Genomic DNA, 25,904 nt, shown 5'->3' with positions numbered 1-25,904 from the left:
TCCACCCTCTCGATCTGTAGCTCTCGACCAACTCATACCAGGCGGACATTTCGATCACGTACTGCGTGTTACATCTTAACGGAAGAACATGATGAGTCTTCAAATTGTCATTGATTCTAACTTCCTGCCAGGGTGCTCCTGTTTCATGTGACTGTATCTCTCGATAGTACACCGAGTACATGGTCAGCGGACATCCAATAGCAACAGGCTTCATCCAAGTAACGTTAACATCACAGTCCACTGTTTCAGTTTCACTGTTTCTTATCGTAGGGGGTAAGGGTGTAACTGCAAAAGTTAAAAAAAAAGGGCTATTTGATTGCAAGGGAAGATAATTCCAATACGCTGAACTCTTCGGTCTATGCTCAAGGCCCGCTCTACACTAATGCGTTTTCAAAATGGTCTGTTTTCATCTCAGCGAAAACGAAGCAAAACATTTACATCCACACAAGCATTTTCGTATCGTTTTTGTCTATCCACACTATTGAAAACGCTTGAAATCGATGAAAACTAATGGGACCTAGGATTATTCAGTGAGAGAATATACATTTTATGTTGCGGGTGTAGGTAAGATGGCTGCCAGATACGTTTATCCTGCTCTGTAATGTCTTAGCCGGAAAAGCCTACATGGGTTCTTCTTACTAATCCAGAGGACCTTCGGTAGCAGTTTCAAGTTTACAAAGCTTATTTATGAAAGCTTAACCGTGTGTCTGAATGTCGAAACGAACAGAACGTTCATCAAGCTCAAGTTTGAACTCTCAACCTACACCGAAGCAAAATCGCGGTGAGATGGACAACGAAGTCGATACAGATTTACCTCTGTCCTTTAAAGTCATCTTAGACAAACTTAGCACTATAGAAAGCAGAATGGAGGATAATTTTAACAGTCTGCACACTGAAGTATCAACCCTAAGATGTGAACTTATGCAAGAAATGGGTGTCAAATGTACAATCAAAGAGATCGAAAAATCCCTTGAGAATGCGTGGGCTGTGTAGATATTTATTTTGCTAATTAGCACGTGCCAATGTCCTGCGTGGCATTCGTAAAGAGGCGTTCAACGGTGCGTACGGCGTTGTCGGCCTTGCCATTGCTTTGAGGATAACGGGGACTCGAAGTAACGTGCTCAAAGTTCCACTGGTCTGCGAATTTGGCGAACTCAGACGAAGCAAAACAAGGCCCGTTGTCCGTAACCAAGGTATCCGGCACTCCAAAACGGCTAAATATAGCCATCAGACTTCTGATCATGGACTTAGAGGTTTCAGAAGAGAGGGAATCAACCTCTTTTAAGTTGCTAAAATAGTCGACGATCACCAACAGTACTCGACCAGAGTTGAAACAGATATCCGCAGCAACCCTGGCCTAAGGACGAGGTGGGACTTCGCGCTGAAGTAACGGTTCAGTCCTACTTGCGAGTCGCGGTGCGTAAGGCAGATATCGCACTGGACAACGGAATCCTTCATTTGAGCGCTCATTCCGGGCCAGAACATACACTCGCGAAGACGGCGAAGGCAGCCCCAAAGGCCAATGTGACTCGAGTGAGCCAGAGACATGAACTCTTTTCGGAGCGAACTGGGAACAAACAGACGAGATCCGCGGAAGACCAGTTTTCCTTGAACGATCAGCTCACTACGAAACTGGAAGAAAGGGCGCAAAACAGGTTCGCACTCGCAAATGTCACTGGGCCAGCCTTGTAGAATGAACCGTCGAAGATCAATGCAAACTGGATCACGGGCTGATTCTTTCTCAATTAGCGCCAGCCGAGACGGAGAGACCCGCAGGTTCTCAATATGGTCTACGAGTTCCAGAGACTTCACCTCCTCTGAAGGCAACGTTTCCTTGAGATACGCACGGCTTAGCGTATCCGCAATGTACATAAGGGGACCTCTCTTGTACCTGACTTCGAGATTGTAGCGCTGAAGTCGTAATAGCATGCGCTCAAGTCTTGCCGGTGCGTCGCAGAGACTCTTCTTGAAGATTTCTTCTAGAGGCTTGTGGTCAGTTTCCACATGTACAACATCAGGCTCAAAGATATACTTGTCGAACTTCTCGCATGTAAACACAATAGCAAGGAGCTCCTTCTCAATTTGTGCGTACCTGGTCTCGGTTTGGGTAAGGGCTCTGGATGCGAAACTCATTGACTGCTGAAGCTGAAGCAAAGCGGCTCCCAGCCCAGTCTCAGAGGCGTCACACTGGAGAGAAACCTCATCTTGCAGGCTATAATAACGCAGAAACGGGGCTTGGGTGATAGCAGTCTTGATATCACTCCATGCTTTATCCTGGGTTTCAGACCAAACCCATTCAGCGTTTTTACAGGCCAGCTGACGAAGTGGGTGGGCCATATCAGAAAGGCAGGGCAGGAATTTAGCCAAGTACTGAACGGTTCCATTGTAATCGTTGATTTTAATTCCCTGGATTTAAAATGCCTGTCCTTAAATGTCAGAGGTCTAAACAAGTCTCTTAAACGTCGTTTGCTTTTTCGATGGTTACATAAACAAAAACAAGATTTTATATTCCTGCAGGAGTGCTACAGCACTAATTTATGCTCATCCTCATGGGAGAATGAATGGGAGGCAAGGTGTTTTCAGCCACGAAACAAGCCATAGTAAAGGTGATAAGAAACTGGTTTTCTGCAAAAGATGGTTTTCTCACAACATCGTCTACGTGTGTGATTTATTTAACAAACACGGAAATATTTGCAGCTACTCTGAGTTTAAGACTTTGTATAACCTACAGGTGGCCTTTACAACATTTTATGGTTTGTTAGATGTCATTCCATCTTTGTGGGAAAAAAAACCCAATAAATCCGCAGAATAATACCAACGCTGAAGAAACTCCGTGTCTAACTTGTCCACTGGCTCTATCTACTCGTCAATCTTAACAGATACATTTGAACCACCAACCTCCCAGAATAAAGTTTTGAGACATGGCTTTACCGAAAAAACACTTGACAAAGTATACCAGTTAATTAAAATTACAAAAGAGGTCAAACTGGTGATGTTTCAGTATAAAATTATACACAACATACTACCCACCCAATTACACCGCGATGGAACTGAGCCGAAAGGGACATCTGTCCTCTGTGCAAAAATGAGAGACAAACCTTATACCACTTGTTCGTCCTCTGCACCGAAGTGCACTCCTTCTGAAATATATTTCAAGACTGTTGGCTACAAAAGACCCATGATAAGCTTTCTTTAAATCAAAAAATCTTCGTATTGGCAGGCTTTAAACTACTCAATACTCATAGCAAAATACCACATCTTCTGTACAAGCAAAGGCGGGGGAGCACTGAGCTTCCATAACTTCCTTTCACGACCTTCCGATAAATTTCAGACTCTACAACAGATTGCTGTCGCTAAAAGGTGTTTGTCATATTTTAGACTTAGATGGGCAGTTCTTCTTCCTTAAAAAATGCTTTATATAAATATATATTTTTTCTTTTAATTTAGTAAAAATATTTAGCAGTTGCTTTCTAGCTTGATCATTTTGTACGGAATCAGTGTAAAATTTGTAAAATTGTATTTGATGTAAAGTAATGTTTTGTTAGTAAAAATAAGAAAAAGTGTTAACTAAAAGACATTGTAAGCACTTTTAGTTTTGTAAGTATAGTAAGTATTGTTAACAATGTAGATATAGTTAAAGTGGTTTGTACTCTGTGTATTGTAAGTTATGTTAATGGTACTCAGTATTGTAAACGGATAGATGCTCCGATTTGGACTGTAACCGATAGCAATTTGTGACATTTTTTGTGTCATCGTTTTCAAAAGCGTCCGTTTTTACCTGTCCACACAAGAAACGTAGCGTTTTCAAAACGATGCCTTCTGAAACCGTTTTCGAAAGTCTCCGTTTTCATCGACGTTCTGGGGCGTTTTATTGTGTACGATAGGCAAAAACGCAACAAAACGTATGCGTTTTTAAACAAAAACACTTTAGTCTAGATGGGGCCTAAGTCATCCTGCTTTGAGTAGCTTGTTTTATTTCCTTTTATTGAGGATTTTTTTTTTTTTTAAGACAATACAATAACATTAGTTTTGACACTAGTTGCGCTTTAAGAACCGGAAAAACCTTATCAAATGTAAGTGCCTCGTTTGAAGAACGGTTTATTTGAATGTTAGTCATCATAACATTGAATGATAGATCAGACTTGATAATTTATCTCATGATTGTGTCGGTGTGGAGAGGATCAAAATGCGATAATTACACTCAATCCACATGCAACCAGTCGACACCAACGCCTAATAAAGACGAGGTGTGTGTATAGTGGTGGAGACGTCGCTAACCAGGTGCACCTATGCTACATAACCGTGAGACAAACGATCAATTTTGATTTTTCAGTTTAATTGGTATATAACTGGTTTTTGCGATCAGTTTGAATAAAGTTCTATATTGTAGTTAATTTATTTACCAGATGCTTTATTCGCATCTTCTTTATTAGCTGGTTTCAGAAGAGCTAAAAAACCGCGAACTCTGTTAGTAAAAATATAAACTAAAGAACTGAAACCATTTACATCACAATCCTGCGTCAAAAATTATTTTTACAATAACTGTCCAAATTCCCGCGCTCTGATTGGCTCGTAGCTATTGTCTAAAAGAGTACAGACAATAAAAATGACGTCAGATGTAACGCGCGCGCTTTCTCAACGAAAATAATAGCCAATTGCGCTCGTACTTTTTCAATGTTATTGTAAAAAAACAAATCGACGGTAGTTTTCTATGGTCTATACTCTTATAGACCATAAAATGACGCCATAAAATGTCCAAAACTTGGCAGTGAAACCACTCGCCTGCGGCTCGTGTTTCCACTTGAGTTTTGAACATTTGTTGACGTCATTTTATGGTCTATAAGAGTATAGACCATAGAAAACTGCCGTCCATTTGTTAAATATCTGATACAACCATGCTGCTCAGGATGGCGACCCTGATCAAAGATTTAATGAGTAGCAATTATCTGCAGTGTTAAAACTGTGATTACCAAAGGAAGCAAAATCATTATTTTTGCCTCAAAATGAAAGTACGCCATCCAGGAGAGAGTAGTAATACCAATAGGTACCTCTTAGTGTCACGGTTAAGGAGGCTCGCAGCAATTTATCTGGACTTAGGGTGGAAGTTTTGAACTTTATAATGCTGCATAGTCAAGTTTTATTTTGCCAGAGATATTGGAGAAAAATGCGGCAATAAACAACATTAGCACGTTAGAATTGAATCGTTCTTTACTTAAAACGCACTTAATACAGGTTTTTTTTCTTATTTCGCCTACAAGTTATCTGGATTAAGCAATTTAAATCACTAAAGTTTCGTCATAAAGTGTTTGACTAGATTTCGAGATAATGGACAATGTTTGAAGTGAGAGACTATGCGCTGCCGTTGCTATGGTAGTAGTTGTTTCTTGGAAATCGATGAGAAAATTAACTTTGATCATATGTTGATAAGATAATGCAGTATAAAGGAGATCGAAGTTTATCTTCTATGCGAGATTGTAATTTCAAAACTCCTACCCTAAGTCCAGAAAAACTGCTGCGAGCCTCCTTAAACGCCATCCTTATTGGCTGCCTTTAGACATTACTGTCACGTGACCTTTAACTTTACCTTTAGTTCCAGTTTTGAAGTTCCATATCTTGCTGTACTCCTTGTCACTTTCTCCGAATGAGGAAAGTAAGGTGACTGTTATTTCATACTGTTTCCAGCAGCGGAGGTGAAGGGTATAGGTTGTTGTGTTTCGGCTGACAGTTATTGAGTTCCAGTGGCCTTTTTCTTCTCTGTAATTGACGTTGTACTGTACAACAGGACATATCTGGTCTAGAAAAGGCTCCCATTCGACTATAACTGTTCCAACTGTAACTTCCTTGATCTTATTTACGACAACAAGTACACCTGCCCAAGATCGAAAATAGAAACATATTTATCTTAACGTTTTAAATAGGGTGGAAGAAAAGTTGACAGATTAACTATGAATAAGTGATCAATCATCCGAGGCGACCGTTTGGAAAGTTTATAACGGTAAATGCATGGCTTGTGATTGAGTTGCACTTATTTTTATTATTATAGTTTTAGGTTAACGAGATTAACAATGTCACAGAAAAATGGAGGACTAGTTGTTTACCTTTCGAGACGGTAGAAGAGTTACACTCGAGTTTGTCTGAGTGTGACTCAACTCTGGTACTTTCGATCTTTCTTAAAGCCAATATGTTGAATACGATGACTTGCGCATCAATATATATTTTGCGCATCCACACTCAAACGTTTATGCCCCTCGCACAAGCAATTTTGAGCGAAACATTTCTGCTCGTATCACGTAAGTAAGTGCTAGCTTTCTATGGTAAAATGACGACTAAACCCTTGCAACATATAAGAAATAAACAGAAAGACTCTAAGATACATTTATTTTAAATTAAAAAGAAACTCCAGACCAGTAGTTCAGCCGGTTTGAAGGTTATAGGGCTTAGTTTTATTATCAGTCAATCAAAACTAATGATTAAAATTTCAGCTAATTTAAATTATGTTACGACTAGTGACTTACGTTTGTTAATTTGAATTAGATACGAACCTCTTACTTTATTGATTTGATCCAAAGATAATGCCGTGCCAAAAACATAAAGATCCATAACCGATCCGTAGAACTGGTGATCGTTCCTTTGGCCATCATTCCCAATCTTGTATTGCTTTCCCGTGGGAGGGTGGAAGGATACTTCTCTGGGGGGATACGTACGGTAACCTACGTTTTGACCATTAACATAAATTGTCGAATTTCCAGTTTTGTGATCCCACGTGACTGCCACGTGTGTCCAAATGTTCAAAGAAACCTTAACGCTACTCTGAACGAAGTACCACTCATCATCAAGATTGTCACTAGTGCTATGGCGACCAAATCTAACCTTCTGGTTTCTTAGAATTAACTGAAACTGCCATGGATAATTCCAGTCGTTATAAATCGCTTGGTCGTCCGTTATAAGGCTACTCGTTGGTTTTATCCAACAGGAAATGGAAAAACTCCTGCGATCGAGATAGATTATCGGAGCAGTGGTGAAGGAATTTGATCGGTCGAAGATAGGGGCCTTGCCTCCTGGACACCACCCTTCGATAAAGGATGGGTTACCACTGAAACTGAGATTGGAAAAACGTCAGCCAATAAAACATGTAACCGTTAAACCTTTAACAATATCACTCCATTTAAATAGTGTAGCCTTTCAAAAGTCCCTTCGGGAAATTCATCATTAGTTTGCTTTGTTTTCTATTCGCAGTTAAAGGTAGATTATCAAAACCCAATCCGATGACAAATAACTTTCAATCAATATTTAAGAGCGGATGTCTGTAAATATCAACCAGAGGTGTGCAATAGCGAAAAATTCAAAATTCTCAAAAAAATTCACAATATAGCCCACGGTAAACTATTGCAAGAAATACATGTTTTTCTTCGATCCGATAATTATTTTTGATGTGAGGCTATGATCTTGAATTCACCGCTCCTGAACCGGGTTTTCGGTGTCTGACACCACATGTAGCGAAGACCTTGTTTTAAAAATCAAACCAGTTTTGTTCCAAACGAAAAACATCCAGTCTGATAAAATACATAATTATGGACATCATGAATGGTATGTTACTCATCTGAAGTGAAAATTAAATATTTAGGAGATTTTTCAATATTTACAATTTTTTAAGCGATTTCTCGTGATGCCAAATTGACAAATTTAAATTTAAACATTTGTAGGGGGGCTAGAAGTTAAACTGAGAGGTCTGATCTCAATCCATGGACTCAAGATAAGGTATATTACATGTAAGCTAAACAAAATCAATTTTTGGAGTCTTTTAAGAAATATTAATATTAACAGCTTCAAAACCTTGTACTAAAAATGAACAGTTTATCTCAACAATATTAAACATATATTCAAAAACTTGAGTTAAATCCCGAGTTGGTTTTGAACAAGCACTTCCGCTTCTCCAACGAAGCATTTACAGGAAAGCAAGTCCCTCAGATAAGATTTGTCCGTATGTGATGTGAACAGTAATAATGTCTCTTGGTCAATATTGTCAATTTGCGGGATGCCAAATATCTCTGGGTTGTATTCCCAGTCAACGGGACTTCCTCCCAGCGATTGGAAGATTATACAAGCCCTTCGCTTTCTATGTTCGGATGCTGCTTTCTTTCAATGTTCGGATTTCTTCCTGTTTTTCGTTTTTCTTTCTTGAAACTGATGACTTTGACTTAGATCCAATACTGTAGGTAGCATTATACTTGTCCATTGCTTTATCTAAATTCTCTAATAAATCACCAATATTTTTCTGAATACCGGTAGTAATGGAGTGAATCATGGAGGATCGGAGGTTGGGGAGGGGGGGGGGGGGGTGAAAGTAATCCCCCCTCTAGATGGGGGTGGACAAGAAGTTATTTTAACTTTAATTCAGGGGGGTGCAACTTTATTTTAAGGCCTACTTTGCTAATTTTAGAACCCCCCCTGCAGATAATTATTGCACAGTCCCTTACTGTAATGCAAAACTCCTGACCTTAAATAAGAGTTACCTTTAATAACGCTTGCAATTTGATTCTGAATTAGTGGTTATTACATCCACACACATTTACGATTCTCAGTGATTTTTTTTAAAGTTATTTGGCTCTGTGCTTTGTCACTGTTACAGTTTCCCGACGTAAAGAATAGGGAGCTTAGTGGGGAGGCGGCAGGGTAAGAGCGAGGAGGGAAACGGGGTTGAGTCACCACTGTCGTCCCTATTTTCCCCAATATTTCCTGCAGTACGACTCACACCTGCTACAGTCGACCACAGTACATTGTCAGCAGGAATAAGGGAGGAGCGTAGGGGGAGCAATTTTTGTCAGAAAGAGGGCCAGGGTTTCACAGCCTGGACAGCACAGCTACGCTCCTTTGGCTGTAAAGCCAGTTCTACGAAGTGACATAACTAACTGACTAAACTTCAGGGCAAAATTTCCCTTGATATCTTCGAAATCGATGACAGCCATCTAATCAGGTCTATTTGCTCAAGACATTGAGATGCTTATGGAATCAGACGGCGCTGCCAAAACCGATTCTGCGCCAGTCCCACCAAGTTAGGCAGCTAATCATTTCAAGCAAACGAAGGGAGATCCCGGAGCATCACATTTGTGCAATCTAGACTTATCCACAAGATGACCTCGATATTAATGCCTGTCGGCTTTCACAAGTACTCTAAAAATTCAGAGCACAGCACCATATATTCAGGCAACATGATCTTGTTGGATCGTGTTCTTACTTTGACCCATTAAGGCAAAAGAAACCATACTTTTTCTGCTCAAATTCCATTACTGATGGATGAAGTATCTTTTATCGTATGAAAACTATCATACAACAGACAATTTTTGTGAACAATAAATTGAAAATTGGGTCTTATCCAGATGAACTAGACAGTCACGTTGCTTTTAACTCTCCTTGAGTACAGGCGGCTGTATTCGCAGGCTACGTTAGACTGAAATTTGAAAAACTTTATCAAAAATCGAAACAACTGCGCGAGTGTAGACGCAACCAGATAAACTTGTGATAACCCAAAACCGTAATCTCAGTTTGAACTGATTATATAATTAATTGTCTTTGGGGTCTAGCTGGACGAAACATCGCTTTCTATCCCGTGGACAGGGCGTACGTAAGTGCAAGGTCAGCGGTCTACCGGTGAAATGTATGTAACACAATCTTTGTGACCAAATGTATAAAACGGCCTAAAGTGTTACGATGTTTGCTATAGATGTTCCATATTTCTTAAACATCCAGTGTGGCCGCCCAAAGGTATGAATTATATAGCACTCTTAGCTATTTGCTCCATTTTTTTCAAAGTAAGATTGAATGAAAGAAGTCCTGGTTTCATTTTATTCCATTTTTACTAGTGTTGCGACCGGTTGACAACGTAAACTGACCCGTGTACGGTTTTTGAACTCCGCTAAAATCTTTTGACACTGCTCCTAAAAGATAGAAAACCAAGGAAAATAGTCTTATAAGCATAGGTCATGCACAGGCAGTGCCCTGTTGCAAGAATTAATAAACCATTGTTGTTTGAAACGTTTTCATGTTGTGTTTATCTGAGTTTTAGCATCGGAATGGCGTGACAGAAAAGCTCAAATTTTACTAAAGTACTACTTGTAATTCGCGGCCTCAAAAATTTCCTTCTGTGTTGCCCATAGTTTTGATAGCGGATTTTATAAGAAGAAATGATGCTCTTTCACGTGGTGTAAATCTTTATCCTCAACGCCATGTACCAGTTGATGATTTTAGCCGCGCAAATTTGTCAATTTGGCATCACGAGAAATCGCTTAAAAATTGTAAATATTGAAAAATCTTCTAAATATTTAATTTTCACTTCAGATGAGTAACATACCATTCATGATGTCCATAATTATGTATTTTATCAGACTGGATGTTTTTCGTTTGGAACAAAACTGGTTTGATTTTTAAATCATGGTCTTCGCAACATGTGGTGTCAGACACCGAAAACCCGGTTCAGGAGCGGTGAATTCAAGATCATAGCCTCACATCAAAAATAATTATCGGATCGAAGTAAAACATGTATTTCTTGCAATAGTTTACCGTGGGCTATGTTGTGAATTTTTTTGAGAATTTTGAATTTTTCGCTATTGCACACCTCTGGTTGATATTTACAGACATCCGCTCTTAAGAGACGTATGAACAGTCGGTTATGGTGACAAACAACGGTTGGCGAATTTTTTATTCTTAATTTTTTTTAAAATTTATCTTAACGATTGCATGTCAACTTTGAACAGGATCATGTTGTTCGAAACAAATAGTTCAATTGTAACGGAGACTTTCCTACAAATAAATATAAGGTTTCACTGGTCGCTCAAAATTATATAGTACTTGACCAACCTTATGTCCTGATCACTGCCATCTAGCTTCCAGTGGCCATGCCAAGGACGATCATCTCTAAAAATGCAACAGGCACAAACACGTTACTTGGGGTCATTATCCTGTGTCCTTGCATGCATAATGCTTGTACAATGTTAAGTAAATCTTGGTGTTAGATGAATAGAAAAATGGCCTAAACTAATTAACAGGGGGGGGGGGGGGGTGGGAGCTTCCGATCCCTTGTCTTAACTTGTGATCCGGTCTAGAAACGCTGAATCAAAGAAGTTCTGCCAAAAATAGCAAAGTTTTATGTTCCGTGTACGTTGGAGTTTATATGGATAATTAAGATTATTTAAATGCAATCTTACTAAGATAGAGCATGCTTGTGCATTAATGTTTACAAATTGACCTCAACGGTGTAATGCACAGATACCTGGGGGAGGCATCCTGCAGCATCTAAAAGTTTCAATACAGTGCAATTTTTTACAGGCTCCCTTATATACCCCGGCTAGATAGGACCAGTCTTGACATTTCCTCCAGCCTGTTTTTGCTATTGAAACCGTTATATTGTGATCATAGTAGTCCATGGGGACGCTTTTGAAGTTTCTAGGTCTGCAGCATGTTGCTTGCTTGATGTCATGCAGCTCAGTCCCAGTATCACTGGACCGGTACAATCCTTGAAGAAAATATCCGTGAAGACAGACAGCCCAGGTGTGGTTGCTAGGTTTGGAAATAAAAATACAGTCGAGAAAAATGCGGTTAAATGAATATGAAAATATGAGCCTTAAATTTGATCTTTCACCCGCAGTTCAAATATTCGTTCCGTATATAAATGTTCCGCATTCATTTATCCTTCACGGGTACATCACGAACTTATAATATGACCAATGACAAGCCCCCATTTTGCAAGCCTCCCACGCAGTCGTTTTTAGGGGACTCGTATTACCTCCTCTCCACAAACGCCTGCTTACCCAAGCACAACACAGTGAACCTTCTAAAATCTGGAAGGTTGACCTTGACCTCAGAACGCCTCTCGCGGGAACGGTGAAAAACATCACGGCGGAGACAGTACTTGACCGAGCTTACGTGAGCTTTCAGCACACGTTTAAAATTTCTCGGTTTAATGCCTATCAACTGACTCAATCAATAAGTTCAGGACGGGAAATAGCGATATTTTCGTCAATTTTCCGACTGGTTACGCAAAGTCGCTTTAATATTTATCAAGCTTTGCCTTCAATCTTGTCGACCCTGTCGGTGTGGAGGAAACCGAAATAATACCCGATGTGTCGGTAAACTTTTAAGATTTTGCAGTCGAAACTCGCTTTGTTGTTGCAATTTGTTTGGGGGCACGGGCGACATTTTCCAAAAGGACCCGACAACAACTTGATCCGCGTTTAACTTTCTTTTCTTTCGTTTAACTTTCCGTTTAATAGTCTTTAATGGACTGATAAATACTGCAGATCTCCCCTTGAGTAAGTCTCTTGTGGCACTACGTACAAAGAAACAAATCTGCTCCAGAGTTTCCGCATCCGTAAGAGGTGATATCTTCACCAATTGTCAACTCGATCAGGCGGGGAAGATCCATTACACTTTCCCCAAGATTTTGAGTCTACCAGCAGATAACGTCGCACAAGAAGCGCTTGTGTCACATTTTATATTTGTTTTGGCGTTTCAGCCATTACCAGCCATTCCAGAAGTGAAAAAAAATATATATATATTCCAACTTAACTCCCTCATCTCTCAAGACTGTACAAGAGACTGTACAAAGCGGGAAACGGAAGCGGCCTTTGTAACCAGCAATTAGATTTGATATCATCAGACAATGACTCGATGGTGATTGGCCAGGGTGCTTGGGGAGTGAAACAATGGGAAAGGAATGTGGCGCTTTGGTAAGTAGGCGTTTGTGGGGAGGAGGTAATACAAGTCCCCCAAAAACGACTACGTGGGAGGCTGCAAGTTTGCTTGATAGTCTAGTTGGTAGAGCACTGTACCGGCATAGCAGAGGTCTGGGTTCGAATCCCGTTCAAGCCTAAATTTTTACTTTCTTTTCGCAACCCGTTAGTTGAGTAAATAACCGCGGAGGGTCTTTCTTCTATTTAAAATGCAGTTAGCTGCTTGATTTTAATTTGATTTCAAAAGAAACTAAATCGTTTACTTTAAAGAAAATACTCACACCACGATAAAAACGGAAAATAATTACATTGGTGCTCTATCTAATCAACAGCCAAAATCACAGATCCATTGCACCAATAAAGCTAGATCAAGGACAAGTATCAAATTATCTCGGGAATTATTTGCTGCCTTAACGACAATTAAGCCTTGCAACTTGACAATTGAGCTTTGCAGCAGAAGGTTCTTCAATACTTAAGACTAATTTAAAGTCACCTATTTTAATGACCTGCTTAGAGAAGTTTTCCAGTCTGCTGTTTGACAAACAGGTGTTTGATCTTGGTATTCCTGTGGAGGTGTGCAGCATCTCCCTTTTGTGACATGGTCCATGCCGCCATTAATTCCAGACGATTTTGTCCAGACTCCATTCAGGTATCTTCCCAAGGAGCAATTTACCCATCCTGGTTTACTTTGAAAATTAGCTTCAACACAGCAGTTATCTCCTGGAACCAAAAAAAATCAGCTGTTGCTAAATGCGTCTACTAGTATAGTTCTACTACACAATAAGCCGAAAAGTTTTTTTCTTGGTTTCTATCAACGAATAGCTTTTACCGGACTTGTGTGCCCTTTCAGACAAGTCTATCCGAAATGAGCTTATTTAATGGCAGATAGTGTTCCTTTGGTAAACTCGAATCAAGTCACGTGGTTTGCCCAAGTCAAGATGCTAGCTGGAAAATAGAATATAATAGTTCTCCCTCCAAAATTAACTCTGTATTTTAGGCCAGTATATTGTGATCAGAGAACTATTGAGACTAACTATTGTCTAATGCTTTTTAACTTAATTTCCGCGCTGCTTGTTACATGAACTTCAGTTACCTTGAATGGACTTACATCATTGTTAGACAGTATTATTATTATTTTTTTTTTTTTCATTTCAAGGGAACCTTTAATTTGGCAGGAACTGATGTTAAAAGAACCATCAAAAATTACCTCCTAGTGTTCTGAATTTCCACACCTCGCTGTCCGTGATCGAACTCTCTCCATATGAATTGAGAGACGTAACTGCTATTTCATATTCTTTCCAACAGTAAAGGTGCAGGATGTAGCTTGTTGCATTTCTGTTAACGGTAACCGAGCTCCATTTGCCTTTGTTAGCCTGTGAAAAGATTTCTCTGTAGTAGACTTTGTACTGCTCAACTTGACAGACGTCTTCCAAGTGAGGCTGCCATTTCACTACAATGGCTCCTCCTTTAACTTCACTGACGTTAGCTTGGCTTTTGATCACTGGAACACCTAAAAAAGATCCATTAAAGGATATTTGTCCAATCTTCTCTATTTGTTTATTAAATTGCAATTTTATCATTGTTGTCAAAGTGGAATGCTACCCTCAAAGGCAAGGGCATTGTTTTACCATAATAACGATAAATAAAATAACTTTAAATTCGCCTGAAATGTTTAGCAAATCCTGAGAAGTTTTCATGATCCATCAATATAGGGCACAACTGTATGAAATGAAAGGAAATTCGTTGCCACTTTGCTCATGGCCGTGAATTCGAATAGCATTTGAGTTTTAAATGTCTAACACTGTCTTTTTGTGCACAAGAAAAATTGAGCTCGATTAGCTCCATCATTTTTGTCTCTTTAAATGAAAACAGCCTTGCAAGTAAATATATTTCTTTTAAACCTTGAAATGTGTATAAATTAAAGTAAATTACCTCCTACTGTCCTGAACTTCCACCTCTCGCTGTCATTGATCGAGCTCTCTCCATGTGAGTTAAGGGACGTTACTGCTATTTCATATTCTTTCCAGCAGTGAAGATGCAGGATGCAGCTTGTCGCATTTTTATTAACGGTAACCGAGTTCCATTTGCCTTTGTTTGCCTGTGAAAAGATTTCCCTGTAGTAGACTTTGTACTGCTCAACTGGACAGGCGCCTTCCAAGAGAGGCTGCCATTTGACTGCATAGGCTCCTCCTGTAACTTCCTCGACCTTATCGTGGCTTTCAATAAAAGGAACACCTATAAAAGATAAATAGAAAGATAATTAATCAAACGTCCCTTTTCGTTTCCTAAACCACATTTTTCTCGTGGTTCACAAAATGGGATGCTATCCTCAAAGGAGGAACATTGTTTAAACATTTTAACACTTTTTTTTAATTCAACAAAATAACATGAAATTACCTTGACATCGTGTATGTCTTTATAGCAAGTGTTAAACAGTTTTATTAGTCCAGATATAGGGCACAAGTATATAATAAAACGACATTCGTCGCCAGTTGCCAGGCCGTTCATGAGCGTGCATATGAATTGCATTTGGTAGAAATACATTTGACAGATTGTTTGAGTGCTCGATCATCCAAAATACACTGTTAAAAACGTTTATCTGTGTAAATGCATGGCTTATGATAAGAGTAACATTTAGGTACTATAGTTTAAGGTATCCAGGAAATCCGCTCATAAATACCAATATTTATTAGAGGGAAATATTTAAAAATACAACAAATAACGAGATTCGTCAGAAATGAGGAAAGAGTATCAGCTGTTACCCTTGAGCTGGTAGAACAGTTGAACTCGGGTCTATCCGAGCCTGATTTGAAACTGGTACCTTACATCTCTTTTAAAGGCATTAATTTGGGTGCAACGACTTGTGACATCGGTATCTAGAATAACTGTACCCAAATTCCCAATAAGCCAATCAGAACTTAAATAAGTAAAATAAAGAAAATAAACTCAAAGTAAATAATTTTTCATTCATCTCTTTTTGCGTCGTACGTTGTCTCCGCGGTATTGTTCTCTTCGCGAGCCTCACGAAGGAGGCCTGACAGATTTATCACTAAAAACATCACTGTAATTTGGTCTGAATTTGGGTACTGGAAATACCTAACCCGTGGGTCGAGCCACAATATCCATGGCGAGACCAAACTCGCCTGACGTGCCAGCAAAGCGTTCCAAAACGGTACGATTAGGTATGACAGTAATACGTTACCAAAAGACTATAGCGCTTATAGCCTTATTGCACAAATCCAAAGCTATCAATCAATCAAAACTTGTAATTTGGGTGGTATTAAAAAATTCAGCTAGCGCTAATTCTACTTATGCCAACAGGAGGAGTTCTAAGTCTTCAAAAGTTTTATTATTCCATAAATGGGGCAAAAATTAATGTCTAACACTGTCTCCATGCAAAAGAGAAATTTTTTATTGAAAACAGCCCTGAAAGTTAACATATTTATTTTAAATTTGAAAATGTTTAGTATTTATCACTAGCCCGAAGTCATGAACCTCACACCTCTTAACACGTTGATTTCATCCAGCAACAATGCCTCTTCAAATACGTAAAGATCCATCACTGATCCGTGGAACTGGTGGTTAAGTGTGAGTTCGTCATTACCAATCATGAAAGGCTTCCCCGTGGGTCCGTAGAATATTTCCTTTGGAGAATACATCCTCTTGCCTACTTCTTTACCGTTTGCATAGATTGTCACATTCCGGGTGACATGATGCCACGTGACTGCAACGTGTGTCCAGTCAATCAAAGAAAGGTTGGTACTTTGCAAAGACCACCAATCGTTGTTTACGATGCTGTGACGATAGAATACAATACTTTGATTGGCAGCGCTAAGCAAAAACTGCCCGCGAGGGTAATGCCAGTCTCCATAAATCACCCCCATGTCGCTCCATTTCGTTTGCTTTATCCAGCAGGAAATCGTGAAACTGGAACCATTAAAATTCACTTTAGGGGCAGAGGCGAAGAAATTCGATTGGTTGAAAATGGGAGCTTTGCTGCCGGGACACCTTCCTTCGATAAACGGCGGCAACCCACTGAAAGTAAAGTAGCAAGGAAAAATTTTTAACACTTGTCCTTGTATGTAACAAGGTAGCATAGAGCCATAATTAATTACATAGTTAACTATAGTGATACCTTTTTATGTACATTTGTAGATATAAATGTTTATGGCGAAAACTGTAATACAGAAACGGAAACCCACTAACCCAACAATACCGGTTGAATACAATAGACCATTTCCGGGTTGGTTTGAACGTCATTATAAAAGCAAGGCTTTAAGTGCAAGGTTTTTGTTATGAAAATAAGTTTTAATTAATATGCAAACAAAACTAATTTTCACATGAAAAGTTTTGCACTTAGCCTCGCTTTTATAGTGAGGTTCAAGTAACTTGGATATTGCCTATTCCTGAGAGCTTTGATATGAAACACTCTTATAAAAATACAAGTTGCAAGACCAACCTTATGTTCTGGTCTCGCCCATCCAAAAACCAGTGGCCAAGGACTTTGTCTTCTAAAACACACGATTACAATGATGCTACTTCAAGGAAGTACTAAGCAATATATCGTCAGTTATAAGAATCCATGGGAAAAAATGTAACAGAAACAGGAATTGCAAAAAGTGTAACTGTTAAACAGTCACTCTTAAACAGGATTCCTGTTGATGTATAAACTTCTGCTGCGAATCTATGAATCTATGAGTCTATGGAAATTTTCATCAGTTTTTCGTAAAAGGAATCTAAATAGTAAATACTAGCCAAGAATCTGTAAACGTGTCTTTTCAATTTGTTTTTGCAATCCTACTGCTTCGAATTATTTTATTCCTTTTTTTGTTGGAAAGATACGCATAAAAAGTTCCTTTTTTAACTATTTTGAACCAAAGTTCTTTGGTGGAGCATGGATTCTGGTGTAATTTATTTAACTTGTTATTGCATGGTATTTTCCCTGGATAACTCGTCAAAGCGATTGCTAACTATTCAGTTGCTATGATTATTGACCTTGTGTTCATAAGCGGTTGCACTGCTATCTTAAATTGCATATGTGATTTCAGTCCACGCATTTCTGTTTAACGTCACTTGGTAATTCATTTCGTTCACTTCCCTCACTTTTTACTGAATTAAAGGTTTAATGGATATCATTCTAGGATGTGATCAGCGTTTCATTACTCTCCTGCATGTGATTATTCCAAAAAAAATTCTTTTTGGCACAAAAATATTATTTCCATACTTAAATTCATTAAGCAGATCACTGATGCATCTTCATTGTGGTCACAATTATGGTTTCTCCATCCAATGTGCCGGCAATTCGTCAAAGAACTTTCATTCCCTACGCATTGTACTTCATCCAGCCATATGGGGCCACTCCCTGCACCAAACCGGGCGTTTTTTGGAGCACTAAGGGCCTTATTGAACCCAAGTTCATGACAAACGACATGCGCCTCTTTCATGTCCCAGTTGTCGTCACAAATAGTTCCCCAGGTGCCATTGTAGAAAATTTCTACCCTTCCTTCTCCTTTCAATTTTCCATTAGCTAGTCTCAAATAATTTCCCGCTGCAAGATCAAAAGTAATTGCAGACTAAAAGGCAAAATATAGTCAATTCAATTCGGTAAATGATATGTGTTGTATTTGTTGCTTAGAAGCTATGAACAAAATTGAAGTGGATCGAGATCCATTTTAAAACAATTGCAAAAGAGTAGAAGAAAGTTTTTTTCCCACTAAGCAGCGAATGTAGTAATGGGTGATGTCAATATTTCAATTATAAAAAGTCTTAATATCCAATGCTATGGGGCATCGGTATGAATCTTGAAATCGTTCGAATTGGACTTAATAACTGCTATTTTTCAATACCTTTTGACGTAAGCAGATCAGTCGTTGTACGGCTTTTGCGAAGATTTGTTCCCGGTTTTTTCTCCTTTTAACTTCAGAGATAACAAAACTGCTCCTTATCTGTCATTGTTTCATCTGATCAGCTACCATGCGTCAACAAAATATCATTCCTGGGCCTAGGCTAAAGCTCCTTTTTAGGGATGAATTTGTATAAGCTCTAAATTCACTTTATATAATAACAATAATAATAATAATAATAATAATAATAATAATAATAATAATAATAATATTATTATTATTATTATTATTATTATCATCATCATCATCATCATCATCATTATTATTATTATTATTATTATTATTATTATTATTATTATTACTATTATTATTAAAAATTTATATAGCGCGACTTTCCATCAAATGATCAAGTGCGCTGTACATCATAGGAAATTAAGTTATTAAGCTCTTTAGTTCATGGTATTTGCCCAGATCAACTACTCGTAACGCTTGCTAACTACTCAGGTGCCCTGATTATGGCCCAAATTTGTAATGATTAGCGGTTGCATTGTCATCTTGAATTACATGTCACTTCAGTGCACGCATTCCTTTTCACAAGCTACTTGGTAGTTCAATTTCGTCTAGTCACAGAAGCATCTGCCTCTTCTTTTCTTTTATAAAAGACATAGCGCTTCTTTTATTTTTGATTTTAAGGATAAGATACTATTTATCATCAGCGTTTAATACAATTAATTTCCCTTGATCAGATAATGCGATAACAAAACACTATTCTCCTGCATGCGATAATTCCAAAAATAATTATTTGGGGGTACGCAAGTATCATTGTCATACTTAAATTCTTTAAGCAGATCACTGATGCATCTTCATTGTGATTACAGTTGTGGACGTTCCATCCATTGTGCCGGCAACTGGTCAAGGAATTTTCAGTGCCCACGCACTGCACTTCGTCCAGCCATATGGGGCCACTTCCTGCACCAAAGTGCGCTTCTGTTGGAGCACTAAGGGCCTTGCTGAACCCAAGTTCATAGCAAACGACATGCGCGTCTTTCATGTCCCAGTTGTCGTCACAAATCGTTCCCCAGGTGCCATTGAAGAAAATTTCCACTCTTCCTTCTCCTTTGAAGTTTCCATTGGCTAGTCTCAAATAATTACCTGCTGCAAGAACAAAAGTAATTGCAGACAAAAAGGCAAAAAATAGTCAATTCAACTTGGTAAATGAGATTTTTTACATTTGTTATTGAGAAGTTATGAATAAAATTGAAGTGGATCGCGATACATTTCAAAACAATTGCAAGAGAATGGTACAACGTTTTTTCCCAATAAGAAGTGAATGCAACAATGAGTGATTTCAATAATTTACGCATTTCTGCTTATTACTTAGTAGTTCAGCTTCGTCTAATCACATTAGTATCTGCCTCTTCTTTCCTTTCATAAAAGACATAGCGCCTCCTTCATTTTTGTTTTGAAGGCTTAGATATTAATTTAGAATGCCATCACCGTTTTATCCAATTCTTCTACCCTGTTTAGATAATGCTTAAGCAAAACATTATTCTTCTGCATGCGATTTTTCCAAAAACAATTATTTGGGTTACGCAAATATCATTCTCATACTTAAATTCCTTGAGCAGATCACTGATGCATCTTCATTGTGGTTACAAATGTGGATATTCCATCCATTGTGCCTGCAATTCGTCAAGGAACTTTCAGTGCCCTCGCACTGCACATTATCCAACCATATAGGGCCACTTCCTGCACCAAACTGTGCTTTTGTTGGAGAACTTAGTGCCTTACTGAACCCAAGTTCATAACAAACGACATGCGCGTCTTTTATATCCCAGTTGTCGTCACAAATAGTTCCCCAGGTACCATTGTAGAAAATCTCCACTCTTCCTTCTCCTTTGAAGTTTCCATTAGCTAGTCTCAAATAATTACCCGCTGCAAGATCAATAGTAATTGCAGACAAAAAGGCAAAAAATAGTCAATTCAACTAGGTAAATGAGATTTGTTGTATTAGTTATTTAAAACTTATGAGCAAAATCGAAGTGGATCGACATACGTTTTAAGACAATTGCAGAAGAATTGAAGAAAGTATTGGCCCACTAAGTAGCAAATGTAAAAATGAGTGATTTTATAATTTAGTTATAAAAAAACCTTTCAGCTTGATATCTTGTGCTATAAAGCAATGGTATGAATCATGAAATCTTGTTAATTGGTCTTAACGGCTAAAATTTTTCAATATCTTTGACGTAAGCAGATCAATCTTTGTAACCATTCGGATAGATCTGTTTCAGGATTTTTCTTCTTTTAAGTTCAGTGATAACAAAGCAGCTCCTCATCTCTCACTGTATTGTTTCATCTGATCCGCTACCATACGTCAGCAAAATTTCATTCTTGGGCCCAGGTTTAAGCTTCTTGTTTGGGATTAAGTTTTTATAAGCACTTCATTCTTTTGAACATTAATTAGGCTATTTGGCTTTTAAGCTTTTATTTTTGTTCGTGGTATTTTCCTTGAGTGACTACTCAAACCGCTTGTTAACTATTCAGGTGCTCTGATTATGGCCCAAATTTGTGTTGATTAGCAATTGCATTGCTACGCTTTTCTGTTCACTAGCTACTTGGTAGTTCAATTTCGTCTAGTCACATTAGTATCTGCATCTTCTTCCCTTTGATAAAAGACATAGCGCTTCCTTAATTTTTGTTTTAAAGGGTTAGATATTATTTTAGAATGTCATCAGCGTTTTATCGAATTCTTCTACCCTGATCAGATAATGCGATAACAAAACATTATTCTTCTGCATGCGATTATTCCATATCATTGTCATACTTAAATCAGTTGTTAAGCAGACCACTGATGCATCTTCATTGTGGTTACAATTGTGGATATTCCATCCATTGTGCCGGCAATTCGCCAAGGAACTTTCAGTGCCCACACATTGCAAATTATCCAACCATATAGGGCCACTTCCTGCACCAAACCAGGCTTGTTTTGGAGCACTAATGGAACTACTGTACCCAAGATAATAACAAACGACATGTGCGTCATTCATATCCCAGTTGTCGTCACAAATAGTTCCCCAGGTACCATTGTAGAAAATTTCCACTCTTCCTTCTCCTTTGAAGTCTCCATTAGCTAGTCTCAAATAATTACCCGCTGCAAGATGAAAAGTAATTGCAGACAAAAAGGCAAAAAAAGTCAATTTAACGTTGAGGTAAATGAGATTTGTTGTATTAGTTATTTAAAAGTTATAAACAAAATCGAAGTGGATTGACACACGTTTTAAAACAATTTCAAGAGAATTGAAGAAAGTATTAGCCCACAAAGTAGCAAATGTAAAAATGAGTGATGTTATAATTTAGTTATATAAATACCTTTCAGCTTGATAACTTGTGCTATAAAGCAACGGTATGAATCATGAAATCTTGTTAATTGGTCTTAACGGCTACAATTTTTCAATATCTTTGACGTAAGCAGATCAATCTTTGTAACCTTTTGGATAGATCTGTTCCAGAATTTTTCTTCCTTTAAGTTCAGTGATAACAAAGCAGCTCCTCATCCCTCACTGTACTGTTTCATCTGATCCGCTACCATACGTCAGCAAAATTTCATTCCTTGGACCAGTTTTCAGCTTCTTGTTTGGGATTAAGTTTTTATAAGCACCACATTCTTTTGAACATTAGTTAAGCTATTAATCTTTTAAGCTTTTATTTTTGTTCATGGTATTTGACAAGAGTAACTACTCAAAACGCTTGCTAACTATTTAGGTGCCCTGATTATGGCCCACATTTGTGTTGATTAGCAAATTGCATTGTTACGCTTTTCTGTTCACTAGCTACTTGGTAGTTCAATTTCGTCTAGTCACATTAGTATCTGCATCTTCCTCCCTTTGATAAAAGACATAGCGCTTCCTTAATTTTTGTTTTAAAAGATTAGATATTATTTTAGAATGTCATCAGCGTTTTATCGAATTTTTCTACCCTGATCAGATAATGGGATAACAAAACATTATTCTTCTGCATGCGATTATTCCATATCATTGTCATACTTGAATCAGTTGTTAAGCAGATCACTGATGCATCTTCATTGTGGTTACAATTGTGGATATTCCATCCATTGTGCCGGCAATTCGCCAAGGAACTTTCAGTGCCTACGCATTGCACATTATCCAACCATATAGGGCCACTTCCGGCACCAAACCAGGCTTGTTTTGGAGCACTAAGGGCCTTACTGAACCCAAGTTCATAACAAACGACATGCGCGTCATTCATATCCCAGTTGTCGTCACAAATAGTTCCCCAGGTACCATTGTAGAAAATCTCCACTCTTCCTTCTCCTTTGAAGTTTCCATTAGCTAGTCTCAAATAATTACCCGCTGCAAGATGAAAAGTAATTGCAGACAAAAAGGCAAAAATAGTCAATTCAACTTGGTAAATGAGATTTGTTGTATTAGTTATTTAAAAGTTATGAACAAAATCGAAGTTGATCGACATTCATTTTAAACCAATTGCCATCTTCTCCCAATTTATGAATACCTTTTACGTAAGGAGATCAAACTGAGTATCATTTTGTGAAGATTTTTTTCCAGTTTTATCTTCTTTTAGCTTCATAGATAACCAAACGGCTCCATATCTGCCACTGTTCCATCTGATCTCTTACCATACGCCAACAAAATATCGTTGCTAAGCCCAGGTTTAAGCTTCTTGTTTGGGATTAATTTGTATAATTATAAGCACTTAATTCACTTTGACAGTCCCACGACTCGCTTATGACATATTGTGTTCGCCCACAAAACTAGTAAGGGGTATTTTATCTTCCCCAAATCTGATAAGTTCACATTCATGTGAAGTGTATTCTTATTCCCTGTTATACCCCGGATCTAAATAGAGACGTATACTCTAGGATCAGCGAACAAAGTGTCCAGTCAAAGGTAACACTTGTAACTTTTACTGTTTAATCGTGTGTTAGCTATATAGCTTTGAAGGTTTCCTCCTATTGAATTTATCAAACGAATATGTAGAGAAGGAAAGAAGAAAAAACTGAAAATTAAAAATTGTTATTATTATTATTATTATTATTATTATTATTATTGTTATTATTATTATTATTATTATTATTATTATTATTATTATTATTATTATTATTATTATTATTATTATTATTATTATTATACGTAATAAATGTTCGTGGAAAACGAAAAAGTTTTGATGTCATCTTGTTTCACGACAGATAATACGCCCAGTACTAGCGAATTTCATGAACACTGATATTCCTAGCTGGATCCCTCCCTGCCCCAACGTAAACCAGCTACCTCCAAACCATGCAGACGAGTTAATAGCATTGACTTACCAGAGGGCATGACCATTAGACTTGCACAGGTCTGTCAATAGAAAATGAAAAGGTTAAAGGTAACAGAAAGTTTTTCGTGGCATCCATTTTCATCCCATCCACCCTACGTTGTGGCTTGTACAATAGCCTTTTTGAAGTTTATTGAGTCCATGGAACAACCTAATCGTTACAAGTTCTCCGAGAGGGCTGATCTGTTCCGATTGTTGCAATTCTTCCGAGTCCGCTCCCTAAATTTCTCGCCGAGGGCAGCAACAATCATAATCATCGGTATTGTGACAGTTTCAAGCCCTTGATGGCCACGAATAGCGGCATTAGTCAGGAATCACAAAAATCGTGAAAAAGCACTCTTAAAACAACAGTGCAGATAGCGATGAAACAAATTACGTTAAAGAAAAAACAAGTAACTTGAATTGAAATTGCAAAAACTTTTTTCCACTTGAAATAATCTGATAAAAATGCTAAGCTGATCACTTAAAATTTGATGATCAATAGCTTGTTCTCGTTAAAAATTCCAGTTTATTAGTTCGTATGATATCATCACCTCAGATATTTATTTAAGGTTGAAACGAAAACTGGGTGTTTTGTTGTTTAAACGTGGGTACTTTAAACCGTTGGTAAAACCGGATAGTATTTTCGTATTCCTCTTCTAAATATTAAGGCAGCTGAACATTTTTGTAAGCATGAAATCTTGTCTTATTGATTTTCGAAGTGCTTATGGACTTCTAAAAACTCCATCTTCACTAATGTCTCGTGACTCAAGACAAAATGTTTTATCAATATTAATAAGAAAAATAAATTTTCTCTTGTTGGGGTGAGGACCTTAAAGAAGCGTACATTCAATCCAAACGCATGTCGCTTGTTGAATAAGTCACCACAAAAAGTGCTGTCGGCCAATAGCTAAACTGGATAAGTCCCAAGGATCGACTATGACTGTTGTTTAGTTCATTTACTTACTCACCGTGAATATTACTATCCACCCACTGCTCATCGTCGTCTTCATTTCTCCTTACTTGTCTTCTGTACCCAGACGGACAAACTGCATGAAAGAAAAACAAAAAAATTAAACGAACTGAATTTTGGTCTGCTTGGTACACATGGAAATTAAGCGCGTTTTAAAAATAGGTACGCAACACGCACATGTGTCTACCGCAAGTAAAAGTGAAATCCTTTGATGCAAAAACGCTAAAGTCGAAGAGAGACAAGGTTAGGTGGTTCTATCCTGGTGATATTTTATATGTTGCGCCTTAACTGTTTAATGCCTATCATCCACATGTTTAAACTTTGGATGTTTGGAATCGTAAAATTTCACACCTTTTTGAAACAAATGATCATTTGATCCAGTTCTTGAAGAAAACAAGGGAGTTTAAATTCGCCATGTAAGCTTGCTTCGCACTGTCGACAAATGTCATAACGACACAAAGAAAAGATCGGTTTTTTCTTTATGTTGTTATGCTCATGTCATTATGTTTCTGTGCCATTACGATATGTTGTTTATCTTGTTGTATAAATTTCTATTTCGCTGATTTGCGTGACTTCGCCCTTATGTCGTTATGTCACTAGTGTAAACTAGGCTTCATAAAACCACTACAAAAAGTAAGAGGCCAAAAGAGCGACAAACGAATATAATATTGATCGCCGCTTTAAACAAGTGATTGCTTTGATATAAACAGCCCGCCAGAGAAAAATTTTTAAATTTTGGCTTGGAACTTGCTGGATGTTTATCGATTTCTCGAACTGTTGTTTCGAGAAGTCGGTTGAAAATTGTGGGATGTTTATCGATCTCATCGAATTTTTCGGTAGATAACACTTAACACTTGGCTACTGTTCAGCGAGTAGCAGTATCTAGCCACACAAAAAAAATAAAAAAATTTATTCATGAATTGTAGACGTCGAAAAACAAGCTGACATTCATGTTTGAATTGTAAGAGGACGAGCCAAGTGTATTTTTGTAGCGCTACAACTCAGTTAGTAGGGCTGATAATCTTTCATACA

At 38.0% G+C, this 25,904-nt stretch overlaps 1 protein-coding gene across 1 annotated transcript in view; it reads right to left on the bottom strand.

Moving 5' to 3' along the window:
• Positions 1-24,950, bottom strand: part of LOC146464339 (uncharacterized) — an 82,247-nt gene extending 57,297 nt beyond the window's left edge. The window contains exons 1-11 of the mRNA XM_085129863.1: positions 24,871-24,950; positions 23,913-23,943; positions 22,612-22,938; positions 21,393-21,719; positions 20,180-20,503; positions 17,185-17,236; positions 16,228-16,766; positions 14,658-14,960; positions 13,933-14,235; positions 13,232-13,445; positions 11,267-11,553 (exon numbers count right to left, since the gene is read on the bottom strand). Coding sequence (XP_084985989.1) covers positions 11,267-11,553; positions 13,232-13,445; positions 13,933-14,235; positions 14,658-14,960; positions 16,228-16,766; positions 17,185-17,236; positions 20,180-20,503; positions 21,393-21,719; positions 22,612-22,938; positions 23,913-23,943; positions 24,871-24,912 — 2,749 coding nt within the window. The 5' untranslated portion in view covers positions 24,913-24,950. The remainder of the gene's footprint in view (positions 1-11,266; positions 11,554-13,231; positions 13,446-13,932; positions 14,236-14,657; positions 14,961-16,227; positions 16,767-17,184; positions 17,237-20,179; positions 20,504-21,392; positions 21,720-22,611; positions 22,939-23,912; positions 23,944-24,870) is intronic.
• Between the last annotated feature and the right edge of the window lie 954 nt (positions 24,951-25,904).

The sequence above is a fragment of the Pavona decussata genome, unplaced genomic scaffold, assembly GCF_977016875.1.
Source record: "Pavona decussata unplaced genomic scaffold, jaPavDecu1.1 SCAFFOLD_164, whole genome shotgun sequence".
NCBI classification, from domain to species: domain Eukaryota; kingdom Metazoa; phylum Cnidaria; class Anthozoa; order Scleractinia; family Agariciidae; genus Pavona; species Pavona decussata.
This window is presented reverse-complemented; position numbering and strand designations above follow the sequence as displayed.